Source organism: Gallinula chloropus (assembly GCF_964237585.1).
Source record: "Gallinula chloropus genome assembly, chromosome: Z".
Lineage (NCBI taxonomy): Eukaryota > Metazoa > Chordata > Aves > Gruiformes > Rallidae > Gallinula > Gallinula chloropus.
In genome coordinates this window covers 7,354,289-7,370,928 of record NC_140089.1, presented here as the reverse complement: position 1 = coordinate 7,370,928, position 16,640 = coordinate 7,354,289, and the positions used below count along the sequence as shown (strand labels likewise).

Sequence of the window (16,640 nt, the reverse complement as noted above, 5' to 3'; positions counted from 1 at the left end):
TGCTGGTACAGCTTTGCCATTGACTTCAAGAAAGCAGAGTCAGGTCAACACTAAGCACATAGGAAAACTCATTCTTAAGCTATTTATGTAGCAGGAGGATCCTGTATCTGCTGTGAAGAAGTGACTGCTGTGAATAAGATAATTGTCAGTTAGTTGTGCATCCTCAACCCACTTCGTAGGGATTGTTTTTTTTTCTGATCATATTGGCCAGTTGTAATACCAGTTGATTACTATAATAGTTAACTAAAGATACTTAAAACCACCACCTTTTTTATGTTGCTTGGTTGGTGTTTTTCCCCTGTTTTCTAAGAAGTTTTCAGATGAACTGGAATCCGAAAATAACTTCCAGGAGTCAGGTTTTATGGATATAGGTTATAGGCATGTTTACTAACACATGGAGGACTGAATTTATTCTGTTCGGATGAAGAGAAACAGATGCATGTTAGGAAGACACAGTACCATATCATGTTCTGTGCAGGATAATTTATTATTCAGTCCCTTCACAGAAACCTGAGCCTCTGATCCCGACTTCATTTTTAAAGATGGGGCTAAGGAGTCAAGGTGGCTTTGTCTACTTAACAGAAGCAGTTCCTGTAAGAGCAAAGGTTAATTTCAAATGCAGAACTTGTTTGTCTCATAGCATCAGTGAGATTGCATGGTGGTACCACGCATCCACAGACAATAGAATATTAGACGAAATGTCAACAGAAGTTGCTGGAAAGTGATCACTGCAGTAAACTAGATCTGGTGCTTTGTTTGCTGTATTGTTACACATTTGTAGTAGACTTACAGTTCAAGATTTAAGGTTAACCCGAATATACAGAATTACAGAATCCAGCCTGGTTTGTATTGTAAAAGACCTCAAAGATCATCTAGTTCCACCCCCTTCCATGGGCAGGGACACCCTCCACTAGCCCAGGGTGCCCAAAGCCCCATTCAACCTGGCCTTGAACCCTGCCAGGGATCCACAGGCAGCCAAAGCTTCTCTGGGCAACCTTTTCCAGGGACTCACCACTCTCACAGGGAAGGATTTCTTCCCAATATCTAATGTAAATCTATCCCTTTTCAGTTTAAACCATTACTGCTTCTCCTATCACTACTTAGATCACTACATTTCCTATTGCCCTGTCAACCAAAGACACAGTCTGCAGAGGTGCAACCTTTCTCTTCTAATGAGACCTCTCAGCATTTTATTAATAAAAAGACCATTCATGGTACTTAGCATACTATAGAATTGTGCTTAAACATGATTTTTTCCATGTGAATTGGGAAGTTTGTATCTGCATAGCCTGTTCTGATTCAGAGCCAAATCTATTAGACTTCCTTGCACTAAAGTCTCCTTATTTGGAGAGACTGTGTCAGTGGGATGACTATTCATGGAATAAGATGGTGCTTGATTAATGATATCAAAATCTGGGCCATAATGAGTATGTCATCATGGTAGTCATTGAACAGTTATTGGTCCATTGGCTGCTATTAATGTGCTACCCCAGAAGGCCATAAATGGTGGTAGGAATTCTTGCAAGACACTTTAAAATCTGTGTGTATTGAATTTACAGTACTAATTTGGGTGCTTGCACCGACGATTCATAGGAGCAACACCATTTCAGTTTTCTTCCCTTCTGGCCACATGAAATCACAGAGTTAGCCAGAGACATGGATTTCTCCCTGAAACACAAACTATTAGCTTAAATTAAAACCAGTTGTCTAGGCTAACTCTTACCATTTCCTTGTTCTGAGGAAAGCCAGAGAGACTGCAGAGTTGTAAGTTAAATATTTTGAGTTTTACTAAAACACACAGAAGAACAATTATGGGAAGGATTTAAAATTTCTGAGGTCCTAGTGATAAAAATAAGAATCTGGAGCTGAAATATCATTAAATAGGTACTGGGCATGGTCTCTTATTACCAACTGATTTACATTCCTTACATTTCATTGCATATTTCAGTGTACTAATCATTAACAAAAACATTTAGGACACATTTAACTGTGGGAGATGATTTACTAATAAAGAGTGTAAAGTGATTGAGCTAGTGTGAAGGTTTGGATATAACTCTTGGGTTCCCTTAACACTTCCAGCTGAAGGAGTGTCTTCTATGGAATAATCCCTTGAATGGAAAAGGGTGATGGGGAAGGAGGGGTTTCCATTCTGTCTTCAGATAAACATGTCTGTGATTGATTTGACAGTGTCAGAAATGGAGACAAAGTGAGATCTGCTGGCCAAAGCCACTGATGAAGTGAGGGGCTGTGAGTGTGTGGTGAGGAGCCAAAGCACAAACTGCTCCATGCAGCACTGTCTTCTGGCCAAAGCCAGTTAGAAGCCATATATGTCGAACCAGCATATGTAATATGCAGATGGGGATTCATGCTGAGAAAGTTATTTTGAGGTGGCCATGGGGAAGATTATACTGTCTACCTTCCATGCACTATTTCCCCCCCCCCCCCCCCCAGTGAGTACAGGGAACAGAAAGAAAATACAAAACCAGGTGTTTTTTTCCATATCATCTACCTAGACTTAGCAGTTTTGCTATTTTCATGTGAATGTCTGTGAGAATAATAATAATAATTAAAGACGTTGTGGTCTAAAACACAGCTTCAGGTGAGAGGTTTCCTCTGTGTTGGGCAGCTAAATATCTTCTCTGGTGTCCATTATGATTCTGCAAGAACAATTAGATTAGATTTTAAAGCTGGGGCACAGAGGAAAGGTCCTGTGGTAGAGTTACAGCCTTTGTATTGGCTTATAGTGGATATTTCTCCAGCATTGAATTTGGTGACTAATACAGGGTTAAGAATCCAGGAGTTCTCAAGAGAAGTACAGAGTCCAGGTAGACTGAACCAAAAAGGAAACAATGCCATGGTGGTTTTTATGAATGACATTGTATCTGAGCTCATAACGTAATAAAACTTATTTTGGGGGAGATACCTATATCCTGCCATCTAAATGACTTTTCTAAGAGTAAGACACCCAGTAAATATATATATATATATATATAATCTATATTTTCATTATGTATATTATATATATTTTTTCATTATGTATATAATGAAAAGTGTAGAAGCCAGTGACACTTTGCAACTACAGCAGAGCTCTCGAAGGATATAGCAGTTGCCATGCAAATTTTCATGCTTGAGGGCAAGCCTGTGGTACAGTATGGTCTTCCAGTCTCATCAAATGCAGGATTCCTGTTCAGACGATGTTCAGAATAGACTAAAGACGTTCAGGAAAGTTTAATTAAATCATTACTGATGTGTATCAATTATCTTGTTCTAACGTGTAAGAGAAAATAACTTCTTCAGCTTGTCTAGCTTTACAGTTGAATGTAGTTACTTGCTATTTGTGGTTTTCCAGTACTAGAAAGTGTTTCACAGTAATTGGTGACTTTAAGGATACCTCTTTATTAGTCTGGTGTGTCAGAGAACCAGGTTTTTAACAGTGTCATGATGGAGTAAGAGAGCAGAAGCTGAGACAAGGCATTTTTGTCTGCAGTCTGGTCAAGAGGGGGAAGGCTGGAGAATGAGTTGGATTAATAAACAGGCTAACTATATGTAGACTCCAAAGCCCCTGCCTATCATGAAGACAGCTGAAACTTTAGGGTCTGTCTTGGCTCACATGTATCTGTGTGTTTTTGCAGAACACTCAAGGCAAGGCTAACAGTCTCCATTATCTTCACCCTTGTGTGGAGAGGATGGATTGCTGTGTACAAGCAGTCTAGTGTCTGGTGTCTGTGGATGTCTTATTGTTTGGGTCTGTTGGCCAAAGAGAGAAAGAGAGGAGGACACGTAAATTCTTATGACAGGTGGTCCTCAAGGAACAAGGGTAAATGCTTTAGTCCCCAAAGGGGCTACAGTAGTCCTGCTTCTTTGTCCATTTGCTTGTGTTCTATAAATTAAGGGTTGGACAGGTTCCATGTTTCTGGGAAAAGGAAGTCATGATGGCAGTGTTTCATGACTACTTGAGTACGCTGAGTGCTAGCCATGTGGCTGTGACCAAATGTTTGAGCAGCAGGTGGGGAAATGGACTTAGAGTGTCCCACATAACATCAGAAAAGATTATCTTTTGTCACTTTTACCATTTTTTATACCTGGACCAGGACACCTTGGTCTCCAACTGTAGTTACAGAACCCTGAAGTACTAACATCTCTGTAAAGGCGCCTTTGCTTGATGAGCTTGGTGGGTTCCACCATCTCTCAGAAACCACTAATGAACAGTTCTGGAGTTCACCACAGACCCATTGTCCTCAAAAAAGGAAAGCTGCCAGGCTTTTAGCGGGGAATATTTTTTCTTCTCAAACAAGGATACCACCAAGAAGCTAAGATGGAAAGGAACTGGAACTTTCTAATCTTGTTTTTTATTTAAAATTGTTAGAATTAAGCATTTCCATCTGTGGGAGTGACTAGCTTTTTGTGTATTTACTATCCCTTTGGATATTCTTATGTCTTTCTTTAGTTGACATTGAAAGTAGCGGAGGTTGTAGATTCACTCAACCACACAGTAAGGCTTGTGAGCACCCCTGAGATGGGACAGTAATAATGAAGTTGCACTGGGAGAGAACAATGGGGGAAAATGCTGAAAATATTGCAACAAAATAAATCTGAAGTGTCATCTTAGTATTTTTCATTTGCTCACATTGGATAATAATGAAGACATTTCATGGTTGGTTGGCTAGCCACCACCCACTGCCATTGGTGTGTTGCCAGATACATCAGAAGTTTCAGTAGGAGACTCACAGATTACCTCTTAAGTTTCTCTGCAGTTTGAGAGATTCCTTCAGTCATTTGTAAAACTTACATCATGAACTCGCATGTGGCACCTTCATCTGCCAGGTGGAAGTGACTTCTGGCACATTTTGTTGTGTCTAGCTCAGTGGGTGATAGTACGTGAAGTTGAGGAGGTGATACTCTGCTCTGGGATGAGAGTGCCACAAAGTCAGGCTCGAAGATCTAGCAAGCAGCAGACCACTAACCCCTTAATTGTGGTTTCATCCATTAAAAAAAAAAAATTAAGAAAAAAAATTACTGTTGAGGTCTGTGCTGGAGGGCTTACACTGAGATTCATGACTTCTACCCTAGTCAATACATGCTGTGTATTGACCCCCGGCTATGATTCCAACCTGCCTTTATTTCTGTGCTTTCTTTTAAGATGTGTGATTCATGAAATTCACATTTACAAACATGCCCAGCTCAGTGAGATGTCTTCTGATGTTTTCTAACATCGAAGAGTGAGAGAATTAACCTTCAAAGGAATGAAGTTTGCTATAAAACCAGCTGATAAGTCTGTAGATCTTAAGCTTTTTCCTTGAGGGCTGTAGTGAATCAGCTTTTGTCTTCAAGAGAAAAACCTGTCTTCTTCATCTGGCTTGATATATTTGAAAGAGAGAGAAAAAGCATGACTATCATCAGGTGTCTGTTTTAAACAAGCAAAGTAAGCATGTCCAACAGGAACATTCTGGGGCTTCTTCCAATGCTCTGACTGCTGAGGCTGGACAATCAACCTGAAGGTTGAAGGTTGATTTTCAAGAGGAGTCAGCCATAATATACATTACATTATTTTCTGCAGTCTAAACATTGTCATGGTCTTCATTTCACCTCCTAGTACTGTAGAACTAGTTCCTCTTATTCTGCTGGTCTATGCCTTGGGGTTTGTCTGCATGATATTGCAAAGTTCTTTGGCGTGTACTCTAGCTATAAAAACATTGCACATGCCTTTTGACAGACAGACAGACATACATGCGCACATGAGCCTGCCCTGCTTTGCAACTGGTGACTATGTCATTTATTTATTGAGCAGACAAGTTTTCTCTAATTTTCTTGTTTCTGGTTTTTGGGCTAGGAAGTTGACATGCTTTCAGATTTCATAATAAAGACATTGTAACAGTGTGACAGGGTGAATCCTTCTGCTAAGTATGGAACCTGTTGTGCTTCCAAAAATAGCAGTTAATTTTAGGGACTACATGGATGAAAGACATTTTATTAGCTTCATCAGGTTTTTTTTTTGTTTCGCTTTTTAGAGGAAGTTTCTGTGCAAGGGTCAAATCCTTTTCTCTTTTTGGTACTCTGAAGGAGCCAGGAGTCAGCTACATTGACTGACATGCTGAAAACAAGGATTGGAGCACGAGTCATTTTTCCATGGCCTCTCAAATGCCGCTGTCAGTTTTGTGGTTGAACACATGAAAGCACTTAGCAGAACCTGAGCTCCACTCTACAATTTTTCCTAAATCACTTGGCAGTACCAGAGGAGGTTCTTAGAGCTTCCCATGTTCTTCCTTCAGTGATCAGCACCTTTCTTCACATGCCGCCTTCTGTGTTTTCCTGCTCTGTTGCTCAGCTTTTGTGCATGCTGGGTTAGAATGTGTTTTCTGACCCATGTTCTCACTATAAGAAGAAAAAGCCATGTTGATGGGGTAGGAGGACCAGAGCTCTTTTCATGTACAGTAAACTGAATTTCCACATTGCTGTGAGGATAAAAGAGAGAGGTAGTATTAAGTAGCAGTTCCAGAGCATGTACCCAAAATATCAATGGTTTGGCAGCCAGCTCTTTCAGACCAAGGAGACTAGTGGTGAACAACTCTCAGTGCTGATCACTCAGGCACTACGGATTGCAAAATGTCATCCCTGCACATTCCAAGTGATTGCACTTAGGGCACACAAACAGTAGGTCCTGATTAGCTGTCTCTGTGTTGTATGGGTTACCACATCCCTGGTCCTAAGCCTGCTCTGTGTAATATACATGCCCACAGTCTGCTCCAGCTGCTACATGCAAACTTTCTCACCTCACAAGTTTGACTTGCTGTAAATCCAACTGATGTCTTTCAGCTCAAGAACTGCTCTGAACACCTTTTTTCCCAAGTGCTCAATAGAAAACATAAACCTTACTCTTTTTTCTTTTTTTTTTTCTTTTTCTGTGTGGTTTTGGAAGATTGCAAGATGACTTCTGTTTCATATTGCAAGCAAAGCTTTTATTAAACTACTTAAGTAAGGGTCTGCACTGAGACCAGTGATGTTTAATATCTCTATTAATGATATTGACAGTGGGATTGAGTGCATCCTCAGCAAGTCGTCTTGTGACACCAAGCTGAGTGGTGAGGTTAACATGACAGAAGGACGGAATGCCATCCAGAGGGACCTGGGCAGGCTGGAGAAGTGAAGAGATGAACCTTATGAGGTTCAGTAGAGCCAAGTGCAGGGTTCTGGTCCTAGATCAGGACAATCCCCGTTATCCTTACAGATTAGGAGATGATGTGCTGGAAAGCAGCCCTGAGGAAAAGGATGTGGGGCTGCTTACGGATGAAAAGCTGGACATGAGCCACCAGTGTTCATCTGCAACCCAGAAGGCCAACTGCATCTTAGGCTGCATCAAAAGAAGTGTGGCTAGCAGATTAGGAGAGGGGATTCTACCCCTCTGCTCTGCTCTGGTGAGATCTCACCTGCAGTACTGTGTCCAGCTTTGGAGCCCACAACACAAGAGGGACATAGACCTCTGTAGGAGCATGTCCAGAGGAGGGCCACAGGAATGATCAAAGGGCTGGAGCACCTATTCTATGAAGACAAGTTTAGAGAGTTGGGGTTGTCCAGCCTGGAGAAAAGAAGGCTCTGGGAGGACCTTCCAGTACCTGAAAGGTGCCTGTAAGGAAGCTGGGGAAGAACTGTTCCCAAGGCCATGTAGCAACAGGACAAGGGGTGATGGTTTTGAACTAGAAAAGGGGAGGTTTAGGTTGGATATTCAGTTCTTCAATATGAGGGTGGTGAGACACTGGCACATGTTGCCCAGAGAGGTGGTAGAGGCCCCATCCCTGGAGACATTCATGGTCAGTCTTGATGGGGCTCTGAGTGACCTGGTCTAGTGAAGATGCTCCTGCTCACTGCAGGGGGGTTGGACTAGATGGCCTCTAAAGGTCCCTTCCAACCTAATGCATTCTGTGATTCTCTGATTCTATTTTGTGTTCCCTATTTGATTTCAAGAATTACTATACACACTCAATCATACAGAATTTTAATTTATTTTCAAACTCAATAATCAAATTGTGGGGTCACATCTCCTACAGTAAAGACTGCTTTTTGGAATCTAACTTTTGCCCTTTATTGGATTTTGTAAAATACGAGTTCTGGAGTAATAAAAAAAGCCAAAACTCCTTTCAGTAGACCAGTTACAAGCTGCCATGTTTTAACTTCTTTGTGCCCTGTATCTTACCACTAGCATTCCAGAAATAAATGAGTGTTTACTTTGTATATGATACAATGACACCAAGGGCATTTTGCTGGTTACCCTGTCATGTTTTTGCCTATCTGTATGACAGCAGCTGATTTTAAGAGATGAACAAAACAGGTGTGGGGTCAGTAGAATAGATTCAGTACAAAGAAATATATGCCACCCACCTTTTAAACATGTGGTATTACTAGTATGGGACATCTGGGCATGCCCCAAGCCAAACCTAAGGTGGATCTGTGTATAGAAACGCTCTTGTGCATGTTGGATAATTAAGTTCTCTGCAAAGTGACCTCTTTACACAAGTACTGATTGAACCCTGCATTTTCAAGTTCTATAGCGAAACAAAACTGTTCACTAAGTTTCTTTGCTTCAACAGACCGCAGATGATAGCTCAGAGGAATGAATGCCCCTAACTTTATTGACGTTATGTGCAAGCTACATTTGGAGGCAGCAATCCAGCTGATGGAAAAATTGCCTTGCTATTAATTTTGCACTGTTTACCCATTTTCCCTTGTATTAGATAAGTTTTTCCCAGATTGTCTGACATTTAGTTTTTGATCTATCCCATTTGTTTCTAGAAACCATTAAAAAACATTGTTCTTCTTACTTGCCTCATTTTTTTTGGTCTAACTGGATGATATCCACTATTTAATTGCAATAATTTTAACTATTGATTTTTGTATACGTCATGGCTGCTGTGTGAGAGAATAAGTGAATAGTACTCAGAACAAAGGGGGCTGCTCTGGACAGGTCTGTCTTTGTTCCATTGTTTCATGATACTGCTGCTGGGACAGTGTGGTGGAATAACTGTGTCCATCGTTCTGTATTAGCCCTAATACCAGATCTGCACCCTGGTACAGAAAAAGCTGTGTTCTGAAGAAGTGGTTAATAACAAAGTGTATTATCTGCGTGGTCTGAAGAGCTGAATGAGGATGAATGATTCTTTTCTTTCCTTTCCTGTCCCTCTCCAATAGACGTGCCCAGTCCCTTTACCTCTAAGTTAGAAACTCCCTGTAACAGTTGTGAAGAAGCTTATATTGATACTACACCTGCAATAACAAATCAGAATTTCTACCTAGGAGGAAAAATGAAAATTGGCATGTTGCCCTCTTTCACACTTGCATTCCTTTCAAGCCTGAAACAAGCGTAATATTGATGTGAATGAAACTGCTTGGGGTGATGTAGTTTCTGTCTGCCTTTTGCTGGGTTGCTCTGAGACAGCTGCAGAGGTAGGACAGACTGTATGTCCAATATGAGTAAGTAGTGCTTTCATGCACTGTCATGTTCTGTCCTACTGTAGCTGAGGAAGAGAGTTACGGTCTTGTAACAAATATTTCAAATTTGCCCTTTTTTTCTACAGCTCAACATGTTGATTTTAGGTCCCAACAGTTCCATCTGAAGCCTGAGCAAGAACTAGAAAGGAGTCTTGTTTTTCGTTTCATTCTCAGGGAATGAACTTTAGAGCCTTGGTTTTGTTAATAGAGTTTGGGTGAACCAGGCAACCAAACCAACTGCACAGTGGTGATTTAGCTCGGAAGTAAAACATTAGGTGTGCCACTTAATTTGTTTTGGTTTCTAAATGGATGGCCACTATTTCCAAATCATTATTCTATGGAAGTGTTCTAGACTAGTTCAGCCTTTTAACAAAAAAAGCGCAACCTGTCTAGTGCACGTCCCCCACCTTTGTTTCCCCATGGGAAAAGACAAAGACTGATAGAAATATGACATTAGAAGCTGCTGTGGAGCAGAAAGAGAAAAGCATTTGCTTTTTTTTGTGTGTCTCAAGTGAGATTCTAGTTATGACTAAAAAAGGTCAGGTAAGAGACTTGCAGATATAAAAGATTTGTTTTACTGAGAAAGTAAATTCTGTTGGACTGGATTTAATTTGCACAGTTGAGTCACAGAGGTCACAGAGGAGCTTCAAGGATGATGTTAACTATGCTTAGAGGGGGTGAGGGGCTCAATCTTCAACCACAATGTACTTCGTGGCAGAAGTACAATTATTCTGGTCCTAGTGTGAGTCCGGAGAAGGGCAACAAGGCTGGTAAAGTAGCTGGAGGAAAAATCCTATGAGGAGTGGCTGAGGGAGCTGGGGGTGTTTAGTCTGGAGAAGAGGAGGCTGACTGGAGACCACCTACAACTACCTGAAAGGAGGTTGTAGAGAAGTGGGTGATGGTCTCTTCAGCCAGGTGACAGGAGATAGGACAAGGGGAAATGGTCTCAAGCTCCACCAGGGCAGGTTCAGATTAGATGTTAGGAAAAAGTTCTTCACTGAAAGAGTTGTTGTGATGTGGAACAGGTTGCTCAGGGAGGGGTTGAGTCACCATCCCTGGATGTATTTGAAAAAAGGGTAGATCTGGTACTTCGGGATATGGTTTAGCTTAGGATGGGAACAGTTGGACTTGATTATCTTTTCCAACCTTGTAATTCTGTGATTCTGTGATAAAGTTGGCATGTAAATGCTCATGCTTTGTGTTAGGTTCATGCTCATATTCAAATCCAGGACATACGATTTTCCAACTGGGCTTTTTTAAAACAAAAATCTATTCAAACAAATATTGAAAAAAAACCCCATAACTTTGTAGGACACAGACTGGAAGAGGGGAACTAAGCTGACTTGATGGTGGTATGTGATACTCAGTCTTTGTTATCTTCCTTTTCTTCCTCTAGATGAAGTGGTTCACGTCTCAGTGCCTGAGAAGCTCACCTTTGAGGAAGCTAAGGAGCTGTGTCGGAAAAGAGATGGTGTTCTGGCTTCTGTTGGGAACCTCTACGTTGCCTGGAGGAATGGCTTTGACCAGTGTGACTATGGCTGGCTGGCAGATGGCAGCGTCCGTTACCCAGCCTCAGTGGCAAGGCCCCAGTGTGGTGGAGGTTTACTTGGGGTGAGAACCCTGTATCGCTATGAGAACCAAACAGGCTTTCCTTACCCAGATAGCAAGTTTGATGCCTACTGCTATGAACGTAAGCTTTTTTTTTTAAGTTACAATTTTCAGTATGCTCACCATGCTAAACCTGAAAACTGTTTGATAATGTCTCTTGTTTCAGTTCTTGCAGCATGCATGAGGGGTATTTTTAATTGCTTTATCACCACAGCTTTAAAAAAAAAAAAAAGAGAGAAAAGATGAACTAAAACAAATGTCATAAAGTAACATTGGCAGATTAAGATAGGAAAAGTTTTAAGGTAAGATTTCAGCCTGAATAGTGGTTTTGCACACAGTGATGCACCACCGTATCTGCAGATATCCTGAGTCTGTGAATGCTATGTATTTTGGTGCCTGAGTGTGCCCTGGTATTTTTGTGTTGTGCCAATGAACATAAGAACAGAAGAAATGTCCTACCTGACCTGGTGAATGACTGTAATCTAACTTGATGTTCTGTCTCCAGGGATGGCAACAAGGGAGGCTGTTTGCAGACTGCATACAAGCCTGGCCATTTTCAGACCTCTGATATGCCAACAATTTGGGAGGTGTCTCTGGATTTTGTCCTATCATATTTTTTAGGCTTGTAAAGCAGTTCTAAGTTCTCCTTGTGCTTGCTCATTGTTTCACATGACAGTCAGCTAGTACTGTGGATGGTCTAAATTGCCTTTCTTACTGCTGCTTATTTCCCTCCTGGTAGTTGCAAGAAGCACATCAAGCATTTGCCACATTTAACTGGTAGACAGCATCAACCTAAATGAGATCTCCTCCACAACTGTCATCTTTCCTTCGGCTTTGGGGTTAAATATTCCTCTCTCACCTCTTCCATCTTCAGTGCCGACAGCCTGGATCTGCTATTCTGGTGCAGCCTATCCTTGAATAGATGGCTTTAGTCCCAAAAGGTTGACCAGCTTCTAGTGTAACTGATTGGGGGTTGGACCCGATGATCTCTCGAGGTCCCTTCCAACCCCTACAATTCTATGATTCTATGATTCCTATCTCACTTGTTCAACAGTTCCAGATGCTTGCCTGTCTCCCAGGTCTTCCTGGAACTGGTAGTTCTTCACTGATGACCACGATGGAGGTCCTGGTTTCATTTGCCTGCCCTTCTCCAGAACATCCCTCCTGCATTTCTTCCTGACTCTATTGATAACTACTTTTCCCCACACCTTCAAAAACACATCCATGCACATCATGATGTGCAACATATAAGTACAGTCCTTTCAAATACCATAGACCAGGTACCTGTCTATTAGGTGAGATGCCATCTCCATTTTTCTGTCCTCCAAGATATTCTCTATCACTGCAGTGTTCTTTCTTTGAGAGAACACTGATTCTGTTAGAAGGTGCATCACATAGAAGAGAGCGCTTCTTCCCAGCTGAATATCCTTCTTCCCTGAGACTTCTGTCTCCTCAGCAGCACAGGGAGGTTTCACTGCATAAGAGTTTTCCGCAGGCCTCTCTGTTCAAGGAAATTCCTGTGGTTGTAAATGGTGCAATTGACATTAACGTGTAAAGGCTACTTGTGTGGATGTAAAAGTTCAGAACTTGATCTTTAGCTATGAATATCCACTTTTTTTGGACTCAGTCCTGTGACTGTAAGTCAAAACTTCTTGCATGTGCAGTCTGTACTGTCCCCATTTTCTGGATGATGAACCAACTGCAGATGCAGATCTTTCCAACTCAGACATTGAAGGCTCATTTATGAGCAAAACTTACTGCCTGAGAACAAATCCCAACATCTGGTGTGATGTTACAGCCCGTCTGTTCTCAGACACTCTTCTCTGCAATATTTTAAAATAGGACTGGGTGTTTTTTTCCTTCTTTTCTTGTGGGTAAAGTGTTCCAAAACTTTTCGTATGGAAGTAGTCCTAATGGACGACTATAGGAAGCTGCCTATAGGAATAAGGTCTAGTTAAGTTCAGGAGGGTGTGCTCTAATCTGCAGAGCGGAGTTTTGTCATATCCTCTCCCAAATTGTTTATGATGACTTCTGTCATGGGTAAAATTGACTCTAATGGGGATGAAATAAATCGATCCCTCTAAAAGACCAAAGCAGGCAAAAAAATAAAGGCAAAACCTTTAGTTAGGACAAATTGTGACTTTCTGTTTGTGTGAATTTCACCTCTTTCAAACAAGAAGTGTCTTTTCACTGTTTTGGAGGTTTTAGTTCACAAATGCTAGTGACATACCATTTGTTCTAAAAAAAATCCTTGATAAGTATTGGGTTGTTGCCTTTTGTATAACTGCTTTTTCTTCAAACTCTTGCCCTTGATAGATAGAGAATAAATGTTTTATCAGTCTGCAAACTAAGAAGTAGACAGTCTGTGACTATCAACCCTCTTACAAGATAAAATACTAACCAAAACAAACACAATTTTCTAGACATTGGGCTTCTCTCTAGTAATTTTAATTGCAGTCAACATTGCATCAGAATTAATTAAATGCTGCTAGCTATATGACTCAGCTTTTGCCAAGTGCATCTGGTTTTGTGTAGGGAAATGCAGGAGTGTAATCCTGAACTGTACATCCTCCTTATGGGTGCCTGTCTGTCACATATTTAAGAAGTTACTGAAGGCTCTACCTCCCTCTCTGAAGGTGCTTGGGGTCTCACAGGCACCAGCTGTAACTCTCCATTGCTCTTAGTAGAAGATTTATGCAAGAGGTGACTAAGGAGTCTTGCTGCCTAACATCCTAATCTTTCACATCTCAAGCAGCTGCCTGAAACAGTGCCTGTAGAATGAGCCAGTCTCCTTTGCAGCCTTGGAGTCAGTCCTTGGTTTTGGCAGAAAAAAGGGGGAGAAGGGAAAAAAAGAAAAAAAGCTGTAAAAAAGGCTCCATGGTCAATGGTATCGCAGGAGCCTTGAATATAAGTCCTTGTTTCAAATCATTTTATCATCTTTTGATGATAAAAAAAACCCCTGGGTTTCTTCTGAAACTTCCAATTACGTCTATTTCAAAGTTGCATCACAGTAGTCCATCACATGACGTCCCTTGTCCCCAAGGTTGTTCTTTAGCTTTTAGATATGAAGCTTTCACACAGTGATTCCCACTGTACCAGACAACAAAACTGTCCTCCCCAAGACCTTGACTCTTTTCACACAACTCCAGTCCAGTGCTATAGTTCTTACCATGCTCATTATGTGTCTCACATGTGCCTTGTTATGTTTCCCTTCTCACCTGAATACCCAGTCACACTGACAAAAAAACCCTCTAATGCTGGAAAAAGAAGAAAAAAGCAATGCTGATACATGCATTGATGAGATCTTGGTCAGCTAAAGTGAAAAACACAGAGAACCTCTGTGAACAGGCTAAGATCAAGCCAGCTATCCAGGTTAGCACCAGTGCTGACAGTCTGCAACGCAGATGTTCATGGGGTGATCTCAGTTTTTCACAGCACCCCTGTAAAGTTTCCTTTGCCTCCTGTGTGAAGGCTAGCAAAGTCCCCAGTGACTTAACTCTGAGGGCAATGGCCACAGACTGCACATTCAGTCTGAAGTGAAATGGCAATGATGGAAGACCTGCATCTTCCACTTTTACTCAGGTTGAGTAATACTCCCTGCATAAGGCCACCAAAACAAATGCCTCCCAGCCACAGAAAGGATGAATCCAATGGTTGCATTTCCAAATACTCTGAAGCAATATATTTGTGGCAAAGCAGTCATCTGTTGCAGTCATTACAAGGACAAATCATATATTTCATAAAGGGGATATCTCTTTCTCCAGCCCTGCTTAGAGTATTCACTCATATCCTGTGATTAAAAGTCTATTTGGTGGAAAGTCTCAAAATATTAATTTTAAATTGCAGTTAAAAGAAACTTCAATCTGTATTTTGAAGATTTTACTTACTTTTAAAAGGGAATCATATTTATTAGCATACGTGAAGAAGCAGTAACCCAAGCAGTAAATTAATCTTGAAAATGATATACACTAGTTTCAATAAAGCAGCCAACCTGGACAGCGTTTTACAGTACAGTTAAGTTCAGGATTTTAACTTCAACAGTGTTCTGGTTACAAAATTACATTGTACGAAGTGTCTTGACTTTGTGAAAATAGAAGTGGCCAGACTAATAATACATGATTTAAAATCTAAAATTCTTGTTAAAAAAATAAAAATCCCTCTTCACTTTGATCACAAGTGTTTTTCACTCTACAAAAACCACATGGCTCGGAGTTTCTGAAATATTATCTGCGTGTTTCATCTCATTGCTCCAAGACTTTCAACAGACATTTTAGTTCTTTTTTTTTTTTCTGAGAGGTACATAATCGTGTAGCTGATGGGGCTTGAAAAAGTTTCAGGTTAGACACATGATTAAGTACTTGAAGATCCTTGGAGGCCATCGTCAGGGGAGAAGTTTTTCAAGTGTAAACATATGCGACATATTAGCTTATTTACGATTTTTTTTTAAAAAAAGACAGAAAATTTATTGCTGATATAATGTTTTTATGAGAGAATAAAACATTATATCAGCAGAAAAAAATTAATTTTTAAAGAAGTACCTATTTGATAGTGAATTCTTGCATAGACATATAGGGTATTTGTTTAATTCCATCCCTCTTTCCCCCGAGTCTCCTGAGATCTAATTCACTGAAGTTTGTGGGAGTCTTGTCATAGACTCCAATTTACTCTGGATGGGGCATTTTATACTGCAGCATCTGTAGAAGAAATTGCACTCCAGAAATGTGCTAATCAAAATATATATACAGTTTTTGCCTTAGATACCTGCAACAACTTCATGAACTTCATACAGAGGCGGTAAAATTTTTGAAACATAAATCTGCGTTTTGCTGAGGAACACTGGTTTATTAAAGCTGAATTCTTTCACAGACCTGTATTGGTTTTGGCCAATCCATCAGCAAAACATTTTTTGCTTGACTCAAAACATGTGTTGACCATTTTGCTGGATTTGACCATTTTGTTTCAGAGTTGCTCCTTGTTTCATGCACCTTTGTTGTTTCTCTTTGGTTATGACACTTTGGTTTGGCATTATGATTTCATTCTAGCTGCAGGTTGGAAAATTCCAGTTCTGAGACAGTGTTGCCATAAGTGTTTGTCATGAAAGGAGTCCAATACGGCCCCATCAAGAGTGTATCCAAGTAAACCTCTGCTTGTGACCGAGGGCCTCTTTCTTTGATACTTCATCTGTCTAGAGTTCAAAATCAGAGTACTCTTTTATAGACCAAGCAGAGGAAGCAATAACCTTCCTAGCATGTAGCAGGACAGACCTTTGTAAGATGAAAGTGGAGATTGTCCTTCTGAACACCTCTCCCCTGCACACCCCAAAACCTCACCAACCAAAGTCCCTGGTTCTTGTCAGTTCAAGTTTAAGTGTTTCACCAGGACAAGAGTGTTTGGCATTGCAAGGTGACTTGCAAGCAGTTTTTTCTTCTTCAGAGGACTTCAGAGCAAGGAAAAAAAAAAAAGCCATTTCTTTAGGAGGTCCTACAATGTGAGCCACCGTCATTGCAGGCTAGAGATCAGAAAACGTCAACTGTGCTCTACTTGTCCAACAG

The 16,640-nt window shown here is 40.8% G+C and overlaps 1 protein-coding gene across 1 annotated transcript in view; it reads left to right on the top strand.

Moving 5' to 3' along the window:
• Positions 1 to 16,640, top strand: part of VCAN (versican) — a gene marked incomplete at both ends in the record, with an annotated part of 107,665 nt that overhangs the window by 26,937 nt on the left and 64,088 nt on the right. The window contains one exon of the mRNA XM_084278768.1: positions 10,877 to 11,170. Coding sequence (XP_084134894.1) covers positions 10,877 to 11,170 — 294 coding nt within the window. The remainder of the gene's footprint in view (positions 1 to 10,876; positions 11,171 to 16,640) is intronic.